The following is a 19025-nucleotide window of genomic DNA, read 5'->3' as shown; positions in this document are numbered from 1 at the left end:
TCAGATTACTATGAAATGATTAATAAGCATAGGGAAAAGGTGGAGGATCTCCAGGCTGAAGCTAGAGCTATAGCTGAGGATGGGTGGAATCCCTTTAAGGGATTAGGAGATGGATCCTGGTTTAGGAACATATTCAATAGCTTTAGAAAATTGATCTCCGTCATGATTATGTTTTTCTTACTGATTTTTATGGGATATCTGTTATACCGAATGATCATGTGCATCAAAATGAGAATTAATGAGAAGGAAAAGGAGGAAAAGTTTTTGCTTCAACAATATGAGGAAATGAATGGGATTGAGACGATAGGGAGAGTGAGTCAATGAAAAATGTTATCACTAAATAAAAGAGGGGACTGAAATGATTAAATGGAATATAACTGAATCTATTTTGTATACACTAATACAAGATGCTTGTTTAACATACATATATATGAACTTTGTACACAATAACAAAACTGTCTATGCCAGCTTCATGTAGAAATGAGTGTTTTTGCAAACATTACAAAAAAGCAGATAAGCTTTACTCTCATGTCTGAAAAATTGTAACCACAACTTGGGCGTTGGGTCAGATTATAGCCATGGTCTGGGCGTTAGACCAGATATGGCGTGACAGATAAAGCAGAAGAGTGAAAATGCAAACCTCATACAAATAATTGTTGCGTTAAGGTAAAAATAATGTACATGTATTTGATTGGATGATCTGAGGGTGTGTTTGCCCAAAGACTACAGTATAAAAACCCTGATGTTATGCCAATAAAACTGAAGTGTTTGCAATCGCAACTGAGGTGACCTGAGTGCACTCACTTTCCGAGATCTCCTAGCTGTGTCCAGGTGTGGACATTGGTACCTGAAGGGGCCCCCAAGGAACAGGAAAAAGACCACCTACCTACTTGCATATGTAAAGCGCTGCATAAATTGACAGCGCTATATAAGTACCTAAAATAAATAATAAATATGCTAATTTCCACAGGCAGATTTGACCTAACTAAAAGTTTTAACCCCACATAAGTATGGAGGGTTATGTGATACAGGTGTGTATTTATTTTTAGACATTGTAGTACTCATTTATCTTATCTACGTTTAGAGACCAAACACTGACAATGGAACTATTATAGTCCCAGAGGGACCCATTTTATTAACAACTCTCCTAGATCTACAGCTTTCAGGACATGTCTACATTAAGTGTCTGAACAAGGACCTTCGGGGCAGGATCAGGTACAATACTATTTAATGACGGCTGCAATTTTAAAAGAAGTGAAAATTACATTTAAACTTATATTAACATGTTAAAATTGACATGAGATTTTAGAGACTGGATTTATATAAACCCTAATAAATTAACCCACAATACAGTGAGGATGCTGGAGCATCACAAAAGACAACGATTGTAACTCAGAAAAAGTTAGGCTGATCAAATGTTATTGTATGATGAGCTGGAATGTACTACTATGTACAGTGGGGATCGAAAGTTTGGGCACCCCAGCTAAAAATTTGTATTAATGTGCATAAAGAAGCCAAGGAAAGATGGAAAAATCTCCAAAAGGCATCAAATTACAGATTAGACATTCTTATAATATGTCAACAAAAGTTAGATTTTATTTCCATCATTTACACTTTCAAAATAACAGAAAACAAAAAAATGGCGTCTGCAAAAGTTTGGGCACCCTGCAGAATTAATATCTTGTACAGCCCCCTTTGGCAAGTATCACAGCTTGTAAACGCTTTTTGTAGCCAGCCAAGTGTCTTTCAATTCTTGTTTGAGGTATCTTTGCCCATTCTTCCTTACAAAAGTCTTCCAGTTCTTTGAGATTTCTGGGCTGTCTGTCACGCACTGCTCTTTTAAGGTCTATCCATAGATTTTCAATTATGTTGAGGTGAGGAGGTTGTAAAGGCCAAGGCAAAACCTTCAGTTTATGCCTCTTGATGTAATCCCCCATGGATTTCGAGGTGTGTTTAGGATCATTATCCATTTGTAGAAGCCATCCTCTCTTTAACTTCAGCTTTTTCACAGATGGCATCAAGTTACCATCCAAAATTTGCTGAAATTTTATTGAATCCATTTTTCCTTCTACTCGTGAGATGTTCCCTGTGCCACTGGCTGCAACACAACCCCAAAGCATGATTGATCCAACCCCATGCTTAACAGTTGGACAGAGGTTCTTTTCATTAAATTCTGTGCCCCTTCTTCTCCAAACGTACCTTTGCTCATTCCGGCCAAAAAGTTCAATTTTAACCTCATCGGTCCACAGAACTTGTTTCCAAAATGCATCAGGCTTGTCTATATGTTCACAAACAGAAGAAATGCAGTGCTCTTAAAATGATATTAGAAATAATATTAAACACAGTCCAGTAAAACAACAGTGTTCCTTGTTTCCCAGTGTAAATGGTAGAATTTTGCACTAACCAGAACGCGCATGGGTAATGCGCATATGTGTATATATCCTGAAGATCCTTTCTCCACTGAAGGCTGGTCAGGTATATGGCTTGGAAGAATGGAGATCCTACGCCCTCATGTGGTGGGAAATGATCCAGCAGGTCAGAGCAATGACGATCCAGATGAGCCTCCACAAGGAACTGGCACAGGAATCCCAAGGGCTACAAGGATGGAAAAGCTCCTCACAGGAGACACAGGGGAGCACTCATAGTGTAGTAATTTAAAACTTTATTTGAAAGCAGCATAGGTGCAGAATACAGGAGAATAGCCAAGTATGGGCAAACACACTGACCCTATTAGATGTCAAAATGGCCGCCGGGCCTCCTCGTGGCACCGGCAGCTTGATGTCAACGGTGTCCTAGGGTCCCACCTGACGCGTTTCGTGCGCACGCACTTCCTCAGAGGTGGAACATAGGCTATGTTTCACCTCTGAGGAAGTGCGTGCGCACGAAACGCGTCAGTGGGACCCTAGGACACCGTTGACATCAAGCTGCCGGTGCCACGAGGAGGCCCGGCGGCCATTTTGACATCTAATAGGGTCAGTGTGTTTGCCCATACTTGGCTATTCTCCTGTATTCTGCACCTATGCTGCTTTCAAATAAAGTTTTAAATTACTACACTATGAGTGCTCCCCTGTGTCTCCTGTGAGGAGCTTTTCCATCCTTGTAGCCCTTGGGATTTCTGTGCCAGTTCCTTGTGGAGGCTCATCTGGATCGTCATTGCTCTGACCTGCTGGATCATTTCCCACCACATGAGGGCGTAGGATCTCCATTCTTCCAAGCCATATACCTGACCAGCCTTCAGTGGAGAAAGGATCTTCAGGATATATACACATATGCGCATTACCCATGCGCGTTCTGGTTAGTGCAAAATTCTACCATTTACACTGGGAAACAAGGAACACTGTTGTTTTACTGGACTGTGTTTAATATTATTTCTAATATCATTTTAAGAGCGCTGCATTTCTTCTGTTTATGTATTTTGGGACTTTTTATGTGTTTTCCTATATGTTCAGCTGCTTGCATTTTTTATGAGCGCTTACTATTTATCACCATTATTTCCTTGTCTATATGTTCATTTGCAAAGTTCAAACGATGATTTTTGTGGTGAGGACGTAGAAGAGGTTTTCTTCTGATGACTCTTCCATGAAGACCATATTTGTACAAGTATCTCTTTATAGTGGAATAGTGTACCACAACTCCAGTGTCTGCCAGATCTTTCTGGAGGGATCGTGCAGTCAAACGTGGGTTTTGAATTGTTTTTCTCACAATCCTGCGAGCTGTTCTGTCTGATATTTTTCTTGGTCTTTCAGATCTTGCTTTAACTTCCACTGTTCCTGATGACTGCCATTTCTTAATTACATTCTGAACAGAGGATATTGACATTTGAAAACGCTTTGCTATCTTCTTATAGCCTTCTCCAGCTTTGTGAGCGTCAACTATTTTCAGTTTCAGTTTTCTAGACAACTGCTTAGAAGAACCCATGGTGCTGATTGTTGGGGCAAGGTCAGATGAGTCTGGGCATTTAAAACCTTTGAGATTGACATCACCTGGTCTTCAAAGACGATGATTGAGAACAATCCATGAAACTGGCAGGTCTCAGCTTTGCAAATGGGGCAGTGCATGCTATAAATTCTGCAGGGTGCCCAAACTTTTGCAGACGCCATTTTTTTGTTTTCTGTTATTTTGAAAGTGTAAATGATGGAAATAAAATCTAACTTTTGTTGACATATTATAAGAATGTCTAATCTGTAATTTGATGCCTTTTGGAGATTTTTCCATCTTTTCTTGGCTTCTTTATGCACATTAATACAAATTTTTAGCTGGGGTGCCCACACTTTCGATCCCCACTGTATATGAAAGATAAACAAGTGGAATCCTTAACTATAGTAAGGTAAGTAGCAGTAGGTATATTTGCATTAGATTCTGTATATAAAATGTATATCTCTGCTGCTGCCAGCTCCCCAACCTCTTCTTTAAATGTTTAAGTCACCGTATAATGACAAAGTGATGTTTAATGATTCTAATTTATGTACTCAGGATGCACTGCATAAGTGTTCGTTAATGGCAGCAAAACTCTGTCTTTGGAGAGCAGCTGTAAAAAGCAGCCCTAATCATGATGAACTAGTTACATAGTAACATAGTTAGTCTGGCTGAAAAAAGACAAAAGTCCATCCAGTTCAACCAAAAAAAAAAAGTTATAATCCTATACCCACCATTGATCTAGAAGAAGGCAAAAAAAACCACAGCAAAGCATGATCCAATTTGCTCCTGCAGGGGAAATAATCCCTTCCTGATGCCTCGAGAGACAATCAGATATTCCCTGGATCAACTTTATCCATAAATGTTAGTATCCAGTTAGTATCCAGTTATATTTTGTGTATCTAGGAAAGAATCCAGGCATTTTTTAAAGCAATCCACTCAGCTGACCAGAACCAACTCTTGAGGGAGTCTTTTCCACATTTTCACAATGGTTATTGTGAAGATACCTTTCAGTATTTGGAGATTAAATTTCTTTTCCTCCAGATGTAAAGCGTGCCCCCTTGACCTCTGTGATGAACTCAGGGTGAATAGCTCTACACCGAGTTCACTATATGAGCCACTGATGTATACATGTTGATCATTTCCCCCCTTAATCTCTTCTTCTCAAAAGAATTATATAGGACAAAAATTACAAAAAGTAATGTTAGGATAGAACTATTTTTCTTACTGACTAAATCATGAAACCAGTGGTATAGCATCAGATACATTAAAGCCAAATTCCAGGATATATATATTCTTACCTGAATCTTTTTGTGTTTTGTGTATTTTTTCCAGATCGATACAGTAACTATTGTGAAATGTTATATCTGTGCAAAGGCTTCCTGTAATAAAGTCTATTCATTGCTGCTCCCTGTCGTTGTGCAGGATGACTGGTCTCTTAACCACCCCAGTAGTTTTTCTGCAGGTAGCCTGTAGTGGCTGGGCCTGCTGGGTCCCTCTCTCAGCTCTTCTTTCTGCACAGAGTACGTACAGGACAGTGATGATGTCACCACTATTATACAAGTTAGCACCTGAATTTACAAAAGCATTTGATGCACACAAGGTGAATTTTTATCCTCTGTGGCTATTACAGAATATATTTACTGTACATGACAGCGTTTTGTACCCAGAGTTAAACTTTAAAGAACTATCTAAGATCATTTTTATATGTAGCTATTCATACTATACTCTAGTACCACTTTTAAGGTGTTGACCGCTGTTACTATAATGAAATCTGTAATTGAAGGCATGTATCTACGCGTTTTACCCTCCCTTCTTTATGTGCTCATTGGCAGGTGGTTTGTGACACATATGTAAAGTACTGCAGAGCTGGAATATGTAAGGGTGATCTTGGATAAGTGATAAGGGTCAAGAAGAAATGTTCACCCTTGTAAGAGTAGTAGTTCCGCCCAAACGTTTTTTTTTTTTTTTAGTTTTATACATGGTAGAGATGGACTCTCTATGTTCTCAATTGCTGCCTGTGTCCCCATTGAGAAGACTTTTCCTGACATTGTCTCCCAAGTGCCTCCAGTCACTGGGACAGCAAGTGGATGAAAATATCTCTATGGAGACACACAAACACCAATAAAAAGTTGACAGAGACTCTAATAGTTCCCTACACTGCCTAGCTACACTTTAATTACTGCTGTCTGTGTCCAGATTCTGGACATTTTACATGCTTCCTGCAGCAGGTGACATCAGGCTACCAGAACAGGGGGTGATGGAAAATTTCCTAAATGTTAACGCAAGCAGCAGCAATCTTCTCCAACTCCATTGAAAACTGTAAAAAGTGTTTTTTTGCTAGATTTTAATTTAAATGAAATAGGTAACTCTTTATACTAGCCTTTCCCTATCTTTTTAATGTATATGAACCCCTGAAAGTGTTTTTCCTAGAGTCTAATTTAAAGGGAAATAGAATGACTTAGAAAAACAACCTTTTCCTTCCTTGAAAACACAGAGAAACCCGCATAATAACTTTCAGATTGCAGGGAAACACTACTTATAATTGTTATACCACATGGTACATTAGCATGAGCAATAAGTTGCAGATACTAGAATAAATTAAAGAATAAAAAATACCTCATTTGTTATCTCTATGTGAACCTCAAATGTGAACCTCAACAAGCACAATTCTTTAATTCCTTTATAATAGTAATGCCTAAACCAGGTAAAAATCACGTGTTAGCATCTAATTATAGGCTAATTGCGCTTCTTAACAAGGGCTACAAAATATTTACAAAAATCCTAGCTAACTGATCATCTGAGATATTTCCATGAATGAAGAATAGGGATCAAGTAGGATTTGTTGCCTCCAGGCAGGCTAGAAACATAGTTACATAGTTAGTCTGGCTGAAAAAAACAAAAGTCCATCCAGTTCAACCATTAAAAAAAAGTTATAATCCTATACCCACAGTTGATCCAGAGGAAGGCAAAAAACCCCAAGCAAAGCATGATCCAACCTGCAGGGGAAATAAAATTCCTTCCTGATCCCCCGAGAGGCAGTCGGATATTCCCTGGATCAACCTTACCTACAAATGTTAGTATCTGGTTATATTCAGTGTATCCAAGAAATAATCCAGGCCTTCTTCAAAGCAATCAACTAAGCTTGCCAGAACCAACTCTTGAGGGAGTCTATTCCACATTTTCACAGCTCTTACTGTGAAGAAACCTTTTTGTCTTTGGAAATTAAATTTCTTTTCCTCCAGACGTAAAGAGTGCCCCCTTGTCCTCTGTGATGACCTCAGGGTGAATAACTCTATACAGAGTTCACTATATGAACCACTGATGTATTTATACATGTTGATCATATCCCCCCTTAATCTCCTCTTCTCAAGAGAGAATAAATTCAGTTCCTCAGAATACATAGATCAGAAGTCTGACTTCAATATGAATGCATGCTCCCCCTTTGCTATCCGTTAACAGCATTAAAGCCAGAAACAGACAAGCAGAAGGACTTCAATTACTTTGGATGCAGCACTTTGAAAGTCGCTATTATATTAATATTTACTTTTGTGTGTTCTCTCACCCCTACCCCTACACTCATACATTGGTGACAGGGTCTGCATAGACAGTAAGTACTGTAATGTGGAATGCAGAGAAAAGTGATGTGTTTCCCAACACACAGAAAAAGCAAGAAATTCTTTGGGTCTGATGGGGGAGACATGGAAAGTTAGCAAAGGATACCTATAATGTCTGCTTTAATTTGAACGTGTTGGTTTTTATATGCTGTGCAAAGTTTGGGAATATAGAAATGGCTTTTATTTAAGTGTGCTAACAAATGACCATGGGGGGTCCTGTGAAGACATGTGACATCTCAAATGCTTTTACACCTAAATTGTTCCTAATACACATTCTGCATCCCTTGTAGAACTCTCCAAATAATATGGCAGGGATGTACAACCCTCCGGGAACACCTCGTTGTGATGGAGAGATGGGCGGGAACTTCTTAAACCCCTTCCAAAGCGAAAGGATTTCAAATTTCCATATATGTAATCTATGGGGTAGAAATGTGGGACTTCCAATATTTTCCATAAAGCAATTTGAGCATCAGTAAATTAGTTCACAGCAAGAGGCCATTAAAGGTAAGACTACATGGGTATATGGTCATGGCTTAGTTGTGTCCTCCTGCAGGATGAGAAAAAGTAATAACATTTTTTTTCAATACACTCAATTAACACATTTCTGCAGCAACTCCATTTTATTTTGTAAATACTGTGAAAACCACCCAGTTACTTCCCGGTCACATATATTGGATATGGTTTGAACCCGCATGACATGTGAAAAAACATTGCTTCCTATGGTGCCTGTTCACATATGTCTGGTGCACTGCCGGTGCAGATTCAGTGCGGTTTTAAAAAGAGTCATGTCTGATTTCTCAGCAGTGCGGTCCGGTTCAGGTGCGGATTACAGGCTATTGACCTCTATGGGAACCATTCCTAAACTGCCCTTAATCTCCTCTTCTCAAGAGAGAATAAATTCAGTTCCTCTAACCTTTCCTCATAGCTGAGCTCCTCCATGGCTCTTATCAGTTAGGTTGCCCTTCTCCGTACTTTCTCCAGTTACCCAATGTTCATTTTATGAACATTGTATCTTCCCAACTATAGAAGTTAAACTAACAGGTCTATAATTATATAATTACTTGGTAAAGATTTTGAACTCTTTTTAAATATAGGCACCACATTTGCCTTACGCCAATCCAGTGGTACTATGCCAGTCATAATCTGCCAGAAACAATCTGAGGAAAACAACTGACCTCATAGATATGGCCAATACCTCAAAAGAAATAGTCTTAAACTGAACTCTTATGAACCATGTTGGTCCAGAACACTCTCATGTATAAATAATAAAACTATATGACATTCTCTCACTGCAATGCAATTTACTATCAATATTTAGACAAGGTGTAGGAAAACTACATTCTTAGGTTTAACCTATCAGCCTTAACCAATATTGTAGCTAACTCCATTATACCTAATGCACCAGAGTAAACACACTTGACACCTCAGCTCTAAGCTCTTTTTTGAGAACCCAAACAATGGTGATAGATGACCATTCTAGTGTTGGCTCCCATCAAGGACAGGTAAGCTGCACCAATGCAATCCTCCTCTTCAGGGAATCTTGAAAAAACATAAACAAAGAAAAAAACAAACAAACAAAACAAAACGGTGAAAAGGGACTTTGTACCCCTTTTGTTTTATTTTGTTTATGCCATTACAACTCATAGTCTTAACACCACAGCCATGCACCCTTGGGCTGCAGTAGGGATATCCCTTTTAAGACATCTGATTTACCCACATACTAACAAATTGAGATTTCAGCTTAATGAGATTAAGGATCTATCACTAAATACACTGAAAACTCCTATCTTCAAATCAGACATTTTTTTGTGTGTAGTAAAGCTGGCAAAACTGACACAATTTGTAGCGTGTTTTCTGGGTCTTGGTCAAAAATATTTGATTACAAATATACAGTATATGGATTTCTTATACAATCATCAACAGATCCCTTGTGAAAACACAAAATAATAGAAAAATGGGAACAAATTCTACATCAGGACAGTCTCGTTCCACTCTGGGAAAATCTGCAGTAATGCTTCTAAATTATCTATTTGCACAACACAAAATGAAATGCAATGCAAAATTATAATGAAATGCTACAGAACCCAGTCCACCTTCATTCTTATAACCTTATAATCCTAAACAGATGTTGGAGATGCCAAGGTAATAATGAGTCTTTATATCATACAGTTGCAAGAAAAAGTATGTGAACCCCTTGGGATTACGTGGAGTTTTGCATGAATTGGGCATAAAATGTGCTCTGAACGTCATCTAAGTCACAACAATAGAAGAACACAGTCTGCTGAACATAATACTACACAAACATTAGATGTTGCCATGGTTTAATTGCACATAACATGTAAACATTCACAGTGCACGGAGGAGTATGTGAACCTTTGGACTTAATAACTGATTGAACCTCTTTTGGCAGCAATAACCTCAACCAAACGTTTCCTGTAGTTGCAGATCAGACCTGCACAACGATCTGGAGTAATTTTGGACCACTCCTCTTCACAAAACTGTTTCAGTGTAGCAATATTCTTGGGATGTCTGGTGTGAATCACTCTCTAAAGGTCATGCCACAGCATTTCAATCGGGTTGAGGTCAGGATTCTGACTGGGCCACTCCAGAAGGCGTATTCTGTGCTGTTGCAGCCATTTTTTGTTGAATTACTTGTATGCTTTGGGTCATTGTCCTGTTGCATCACCCATCCTCTGCGAAGCTTCAGTTGGCGGACAGATGGTCGTACGTTTTCCTGCAAAATGTCTTGATAAACTCTGGGATTTATTTTCCCATCAATGACAACAATCTGTCCAGGCCCTGAGGCAGCAAAGCAGCCCCAAACCATGATGCTCCCTCCGCCATGTTTTACAGTGGGGATGAGGTTTTGATGTTGGTGTGCTGTGCCTTTTTTTCTCCACACTTAGTGTTGTGTGTTCTTCCCAAACAACTCAACCTTGGTTTCATCTGTCCACAGTATATTTTGCCAGTAGTGCTGTGGAACATCCAGGTGCTCTTTTGCAAACTTCAAACGTGCTGCAATATTCTTTTTGGACAGCAATGGCTTCCTCCGTGGTGTCCTCCCATGTACTCCATTCTTGTTTAATGTTTTCCTTATTGTAGATGTGTCAACAAAAATGTTAGCATGTGCCAGAGATTTCTGTAGGTCTTTAGCTGACATTCTGCGCTTTGCTCTCGCAGTCATTTTTACAGGACGACCACACCTAGGGAGAGTAACAACAGTGCTAAACTTTCTCCATTTGTAGACAGTCTGTCTTACCGTGGACACATGAACATCAAGGCTTTTGGAGATACTTTTGCAACCCTTTCCAGCTTCATGCAAGTCAACAATTCTTGATCGTAGGTCTTCTGAGAGCTCTTTTCTGCGAGGCATGGTTCACATCAGACAGTGCTTCTTGAAACCAGTAAACCCAAAACAGGTGTGTGTTTTTTAAGGGCAGGACAGCTGTCAGCAACACATCCAATATCATCACACTGATTGGAGTCAAGGTTGGCTCACTCCTGGCTCCAATTGGCTCTGGGAGAAGTCATTAAGCTAGGGCCTCACATACTTTTTCCTCCCTGCACTGTGAATGTTTGCATGTTATGTGCAATTAAACCATTGCAACATCTAATGTTTGTGTAGTATTATGTTCAGCAGACTGTGTTCTTCTATTGTTGTGACTTAGATGACGTTCAGAGCACATTTTATACCCAATTCATGCAAAACTCCACGTAATCCCAAGGGGTTCACATACTTTTTCTTGCAACTGTAAATTTTGGACTTGTCCACAGATTGTTCTAGAATGTCACCCTATCCATAAGGAAATAATCAAATCATATACTTCTTGCTTCTAGACACCAGATTCCTCTGTATTGAAGATCAAAGTTTAACCCTGCTCACTCTGGTTTAATTAATAGAATTATGGAGGTGTGATGGCTTGAGGATCTTATGGTCAGAATTCATGATCAAATACCCAAATACCAACTTTTGTGAACCTTGTGGAATTAATGTATTCTATACAGGGTCTTGAAAATAGTTAAGGTATGTCCTTCCCCATAATACATTAAACATTGACTAATACCAATAACAAGATTTCCTCAAGGTTGGGCTTTTATGTTTTATGCTATTTTTTTTATTGTTTACTCCTTGCAGTATATTATCCTTTTTTGTTAATGCCTACACTGGTATTTTAAGGAAGGATTTATTGCCTTTGCTTCCATTATCTCCAATGTATACAGTCAGGTCCATAAATATTGGGACATCAACACAATTCTAAAATTTTTGGCTCTTTACACCACCACAATGGATTTGAAATGAAAAGAACAAGATGTGCTTTAACTGCAGACTGTCAGCTTTAATTTGAGGGTATTTACATCCAAATCAGGTGAACGGTGTAGGAATTCCAACAGTTTGCATATGTGCCTCCCACTTCTTAGGGGACCAAAAGTAATGGGACAGAATAATAATCATAAATCAAACTTTCACTTTTTAATACTTGGTTGCAAATCCTTTGCAGTGAATTACAGCCTGAAGTCTGGAACACATAGACATCACCAGACGCTGGGTTTCATCCCTGGTGATGCTCTGCCAGGCCTCTACTGCAACTGTCTTCAGTTCCTGCTTGTTCTTGGGGCATTTCGCCTTCAGTTTTGTCTTCAGCAAGTGAAATGCATGCTCAATTGGATTCAGGTCAGGTGATTGACTTGGCCATTGCATAACATTCCACTTCTTTCCCTTAAAAAACTCTTTGGTTGCTTTTGCAGTCTGCTTTGGGTCATTGTCCATCTGCACTGTGAAGCAGCGTCCAATGAGTTGTGAAGCATTTGGCTGAATATGATCAGATAATATTGCCCGAAACACTTCAGAATTCATCCGGCTGCTTTTGTCAGCAGTCACATCATCAATAAATACAAGAGAACCAGTTCCATTAGCAGCCATACATGCCCACGCCATGACACTACCACCACCATGCTTCACTGATGAGGTGGTATGCTTAGGATCATGAGCAGTTCCTTTCCTTCTCCATACTCTTCTCTTCCCATCACTCTGGTACAAGTTGATCTTGGTCTCATCTGTCCATAGGATGTTGTTCCAGAACTGTGAAGGCTTTTTTAGATGTTGTTTGGCAAACTCTAATCTGGCCTTCCTGTTTTTGAGGCTCACCAGTTGTTTCCATCTTGTGGTGAACCCTCTGTATTCACTCTGGTGAAGTCTTTTCTTGATTGTTGACTTTGACACACATACACCTACCTCCTGGAGAGTGTTCTTGATCTGGCCAACTGTTGTGAAGGGTGTTTTCTTCACCAGGGAAAGAATACTTCAGTCATCCACCACAGTTGTTTTCCGTCGTCTTCCGGGGCTTTTGGTGTTGCTGAGCTCACCGGTGCATTCCTTCTTTTTAAGAATGTTCCAAACAGTTGTTTTGGCCACGCCTAATGTTTTTGCTATCTCTCTGATGGGTTTGTTTTGTTTTTTCAGCCTAATGATGGCTTGCTTCACTGATAGTGACAGCTCTTTGGATCTCATCTTGAGAGTTGACAGCAACAGATTCCAAATGCAAATAGCACACTTGAAATGAACTCTGGACCTTTTATCTGCTCATTGTAATTGGGATAATGAGGTAATAACACACACCTGGCCATGGAACAGCTGAGAAGACAATTGTCCCATTACTTTTGGTCCCTTAAGACGTGGGAGGCACATATGTAAACTGTTGTAATTCCTACACCGTTCACCTGATTTGGATGTAAATACCCTCAAATTAAAGCTGACAGTCTGCAGTTAAAGCACATCTTGTTTGTTTCATTTCAAATCCATTGTGGTGGTGTATAGAGCCAAAAATTTTAGAATTATGTCGATGTCCCAATATTTATGGACCTGACTGTAAATGTATGATGTTACCTAGCATTGTATTTATTGACAAATGTGGGAGTTATCTTAAAACTAAATAAATATTAACAAAAATTAAAAAGAAAAAATGATCCTACCAGGCTTACATCTTGTAAGTATATACATATTAATAAGGGGAGGAGAGCACACCACAAATTCCAGTATCAAAAATAATCCTCACATAAAAAAGAATGGCTTTGGCTCAACATTTCAGACCCAAACAATTAGAGTATCAAGAAAAACCTTTGTGATTTAAATATTCACAGAGGTATATAGACAGATACCTCCCTCATACATATAGCCGCTTAGAGCTTGATTTGCTCCTGCTTGAATGGATATCAACAATGCAGATGTAAGTAGCAAGCACATTTCCCATTAGTGGTGCAGAGATAGTAGCCATATTTCATTCCATTGTTTCAAAGAATTGTCCCTCTTTTCAAGATATGAGAGGAAAGTATACTTATCTGTCCATGGAAAAATACATAATAGATCCAGGCATGATCAGTGACCCTGCCTAACCGGTTTTGCCAGAACCCCCCTGGCTGCATCAAAGGCTGATAACAAATGTGCATCTATTAGACTATGTAAGGACTCAAAATGGCCACTGTGGACAAAGTGTGCATTGCGCAGTGCGTGGGGACGTCACAGCGCACACTAATAACATCATGCGTGACGTCATCGTGTCACTACGCCACCGCCATCTTGGAATACCATCCAAAACAAAATTTAAAGAAAAAAGAGAGGAATAGAACAAGGGACAGGATGAAGAAAGAAGAAAGAAGGAGTATATTTGGAAAAAGAGAAAGATACCATGCCATCTAAAAGAGACAATACATTGCTCAATATACTATAACTTAATTATGATGGTGTCCATACAATCAAAAGTTATACAGACTGGCATATATAGAACACAGGTAATAAGAGAATAAGGACACTAGATGGCAGATGAATCTACTCATAAAGGGCATATAACATTCATTGCTATCACTTAACTTCCTTACAGGATGTCTCTAACTTACAAGCCGACCTCAATGCACTGTTTAGTTGGGCAACTATGTGGCAAATGAGGGTTAATGTTGATAAATGTAAAGGTATGCACTTGGGGGCTAAGAATATGCATGCATCATACATACTAGGGGGAGTACAACTGGGGGAATCAATGGTGGAGAAGGATCTGAGGGTTCTGGTAGATCACATGCTTAATAATGGCATGCAATGCCAAGCTGCGGTATCTAAAGTGAGCAAAATCCTCTCTTGTATTAAAAGAGGTATAGACTCCAGAGAGAGAGATATCATATTACCCCTGTACAAATCATTAGTAAGACCTCATCTGGAATATGCAGTTCAGTTTTGGGCACCAATTCACAAAAAGATCATTGGAGAACCGGAGAAAGTACAGAGAAGGGCAACCAAACTGATAAGAGGCACGGAGGAGCTCAGCTATGAGGAAAGCTTAGAGGAACTGAATTTATTCTCTCTTGAGAATTGGAGATTAAGGGGGGGATATGATCAACATGTATAAATACATCAGTGGTTCATATAGTGAACTCAGTGTAGAGTTATTCATCTTGAGGTCATCACAGAGGACAAGGGGGCACTCTTTATATCTGGAGGAAATCTCCAAATACAGAGAGGTTTCTTCACAGTAAAAGCTATGAAAATGTGGAATAACGTATGGTCTATTGAATCATTGATGAAGCTTATAATAGGGATCTCATAGATGAGGAGACAGTGGAATTTTTGAAAGTTGAAAGTTAAGCATCTCAGGTTGCCAGTCTTTTATGCATTACCCAAGGTGCAATCAATGATGGACCCCCCCAAAGAGACCCATTATTTTGGGGAATGGATCCCTGATGGAATCTGTCAGTGAATATATAGATAGGCTATTACAACCTTTTGTGTGCAATCAATTTTCCTATACGAGGGATACCCTCCACTTGTTGACCCTTTTACACTATGTATCAATACCAGAAGGCACGATATTGCTCACATTGGATATTGAAGCACTTTACTGTTTACTTTATACTTATATTTGTCCCTATCCATAAGGACAATGTTCCCTCCCTTGTCTGCGGTTTTAAGCACTATTTCAGAATTTAAACATAATTCCTGCAATGCAGTCCTTTCGGACTAATTTAGATTATCATGTGTTATAAGGCATTTGATCTCATTAGTGACTGCTTTTACAAAGCATGAGAAAGAGGGCCAGCTTTATTTATTTTCCTATGTATATCATTTTTTTTTGGCACTTATTGTTTATTGTTGTGAACACTGTTTAGGAAAAGCAAATGAAATAAAAGGAAAAATGAATATAGTACGCATACTTATTGACAGAGATCTTGAAATTCAGGAATATTTTCCGCATATTATACAACTATGTATAATAAGATGGTTGGAATGGGAGAAGGGAATGGAATTTAGGATGGAGTTCTAATTTGGATTCATGAACATTTGTAAACTTTTTGTAATTGGAAAAGGGACTGTTAAGTGATTGCAATGAATGTTATATGCTCTTTATGAGTAGATTCACCTGCCATCTAGTGTCCTTATTCTCTTATTACCTGCGTTCTATATATGCCAGTCTGTATACCTTTTGATTGTATGGACACCATGATAACTAAATTATAGTATATTGAGCAATGTATTGTCTCTTTTAGATGACATGGTGTCTTTCTCTTTGTTCAAATATACTTCTTTCTTTATCCTGCCCCTTGTTCTAGTCCTCCCTTTTTTCTTTTAATTATTTTTTTGGGTATTCCAAGATGGCGGTGGTGTAATGCCACACATGATGTTATTAGCATGTGCCGTGACGTCACCACACACTGAGCATGTGCACTTCGTCCGCAGCGGCCATCTTGAGTCCTTATATAGTCTGATGGATTCACATTTGTTATAAGCCTCTGATTGAGCCGAGCGGTCCAGTGAAACCGGTCAGGCAGGGTCACTGGTCGTGCCTGGGTCTATGATGTATTTTTCCATGGACAGATAAGTATACTTTCCTCTCATACCTTTGAAAAGAGGGACAATCCTTTGAAACAATGGAATGAAATATGGATACTGTCTCTGCAGTACTAATGGGAAATGTGCTTGCTTCATACACCTGCATTGTTGATATCCATTCTACCAGGAACAAATCAAGCTCTAAGTATGAGGGAGGTATCTGTCTATATACATGTTAGTGGATCCACATCAATAGTCAACTTTTACATTCCACTCTCCTCCTGTGGATCACATTCAGCTGCTCCTTCCCTGACCAGGACACTGTTCAACTTCCCTGACCAAGTTGAACAACAGACGGGGGGAGATATACTAATACAGCAGCTGCACTTTTTAAGTGGCCACCTTTTCTTTATATATATCCCTTCACTCTCTATGTCTGTCCCTCTTCTCTGGGAGCTCTCAGTTCAATTGATAGAATAAGATCATTAATTAAACATATTATGTATAAATGATACTTGATCCACTAGATCCATGGTCATGACCTCTGACCCATAACACTCTTTTATTGGGTTTATGTAAATGTGTTTGTGTTATTTTAGTCAATAAAAGCTCATTATTGGAATCAATGACCTCTGTCAATATTTGAATCACAAAGGTTTTTCTTGATACTCTAATTGTTTGAGTCTGAGATGTTGAGCCACAGTCATTCTTTTTTATGTGAGTAATATTTTTGATAAGTAAATATTAAAACAAATAATAATATTTGTAGACATACAAAAGAAATGTAGAATTAATTGGGCTTTTTACCCCCAGGGCTGTATATAACAAAAATATTAATAACAGCAAGTAAATAAAAGCAGGCAGTGAAAAATGTAGTGTTCCTTTACATTGGTGGTCACTAAGAAGAGCCCTTTAGAGTGGTCTTCAATGGGAAAATGACCCCTTACATTGATGGTAAGTGGGAGAAGGGCCCCATTTCACTGGTCAGTGGAAAAACTGCCCCTTACACTATTGCTCAGTGAGAAGAATACCCCCTTGCAGATAGCTAAAAGCATATTTGGTGTCAGTGGTTGTAGAAATTGCTCATTACCCAAGGAACCCCTAGCAACCTTTGGAGGAACCCTAGGGTTCCACTTGACTCTAATTGAGAAAGACTGTTTTAGAATGTTTCTATGCGTTCCTGTGAATTAGCTCTGAAGATATAGGATTGTTTACTATGTACTGTATTTAAAAATATAAATGTAAATGTATTTTTAAGGTAACACTCAAGCTACCCAAGCACTTAAGCAGCTCCCAAAACGTTTCCAAAATCTTCAAAGAAAAGGAGCAAATCTGTATTTTGGTTGTAGCTTACTGCTGCTGTGTATTTTCATACATTTGTTAACTTCTGTATTGACGTGACTTGGTCCTGGGTATTAACACACTTTTAACTTATGGTTTACACATTCAGTTTTTCATCTAATCATACCTTGTGGCCGTGTTGGGTCAATGGAGTTTGGCAACAAAGGCTGTGAACCTGGAACCCCAACAGGGGGCTATTAAAAAAGTATGTTATTAGTTTAAAGGATGAATACATAAGACTAAAGCAAGAATACTTAAGAATAATAATTAAAACAAATATATCCCAAAGTTAGGTATTTCAAAATAAGCATGTAATGCAGAAAATGAGAATACTTTCCATAAAAAAACACCTGTCTAAAATGTTTCTGTAGATATAACAGATCTAGAGATATACAGTATGGGACGTTACAGTTAAAATTTGAGCCTACCCACCTTGTGTGTATGTTTTTTTATTAACTTATGTATTATTTCATCACTGTGACAATTTTAACTAGAATATATATTTTATATCTATATTTTTCTATTATGAAAGCATTCCTATAATGAACTATGGGTGATCATAAAAAAAAGAAAGCTAACCATTGCAGGCTTTTCAGTAAGTGTAAGAGAAAAAAACAATGTAAGTTTGGAAACTCTGCAGTAAGTAATATTTTGCCAATTTAAGTTTAATGCAAACAGACCTGATTTGGCATTCTGAGGGAAGGTCGAGGGCCACCAGGATACCGAGGGGACATGAATGGCTGAGAACACAAAAACAAGAAAATAATAATAAGGTAATTGCTATAAATTATCCAGCAGAACATGATTGATTATTCACATTATGATATAATATAGTTTTATGAGGAGAGACTGTCTGAAGAGATCATTAGACTGGCTAATAAACACTCATGGGATGCACTTTTGTTATTTGGGGTAGATCCACAGAGAGTAGTTAAAGGAATGTGTAGCAGTTATTTTTTATGTACAAAAGAAACACTCTGGCAAATTATGTGAGAAGATAAAAGCGATCTTGTAGCCCATGGCTGCATTGGAGCTTTCTTTTTATTATCTTATAATGCAAGAAAGGAAAATTCAGCATGCTATGGGCAAAAAAGACTTCTTTACAATTGCTAAGTTATCATACCATATGACTTATCAGATGCAAAAATGCAAAAAAAAAAACTTGGGGGGGGGGGGGCCGATCTCAGAGACTTCACTTTCTATTACAGAACAGTTTTACTTGCACAAGCCCATAATGACTTTCATACTTGTAAATAATGGGTCACAAATGAATTCTTAACCTCTCCTTGCCACCCCAAAGCCCTTCTTTGGTCTGATAAATTGAGTAGACACAAATGAGT

General features: G+C 38.6%; 1 protein-coding gene across 2 annotated transcripts in view; it reads right to left on the bottom strand.

Annotated features, from left to right (window-relative positions):
- SSBP4 (single stranded DNA binding protein 4) overlaps nt 1-19025 on the bottom strand; it is a 631862-nt gene that overhangs the window by 40289 nt on the left and 572548 nt on the right. For both annotated transcript variants that reach the window (XM_089687906.1, XM_089687907.1), the window contains 2 exons: nt 18366-18425; nt 17813-17879 (listed from right to left, as the gene is read on the bottom strand). In XM_089687906.1, coding sequence (XP_089544032.1) covers nt 17813-17879; nt 18366-18425 — 127 coding nt within the window. The remainder of the gene's footprint in view (nt 1-17812; nt 17880-18365; nt 18426-19025) is intronic.

Source organism: Staurois parvus, unplaced genomic scaffold (genome assembly GCF_062004578.1).
Source record: "Staurois parvus isolate SC_StPar_1 unplaced genomic scaffold, SC_StPar_1.0 ptg000439l, whole genome shotgun sequence".
NCBI classification, from domain to species: Eukaryota; Metazoa; Chordata; class Amphibia; order Anura; family Ranidae; genus Staurois; species Staurois parvus.
Note: the sequence above shows the minus strand (reverse complement) of the source record. Positions and strands in the feature narration are given on the sequence as shown.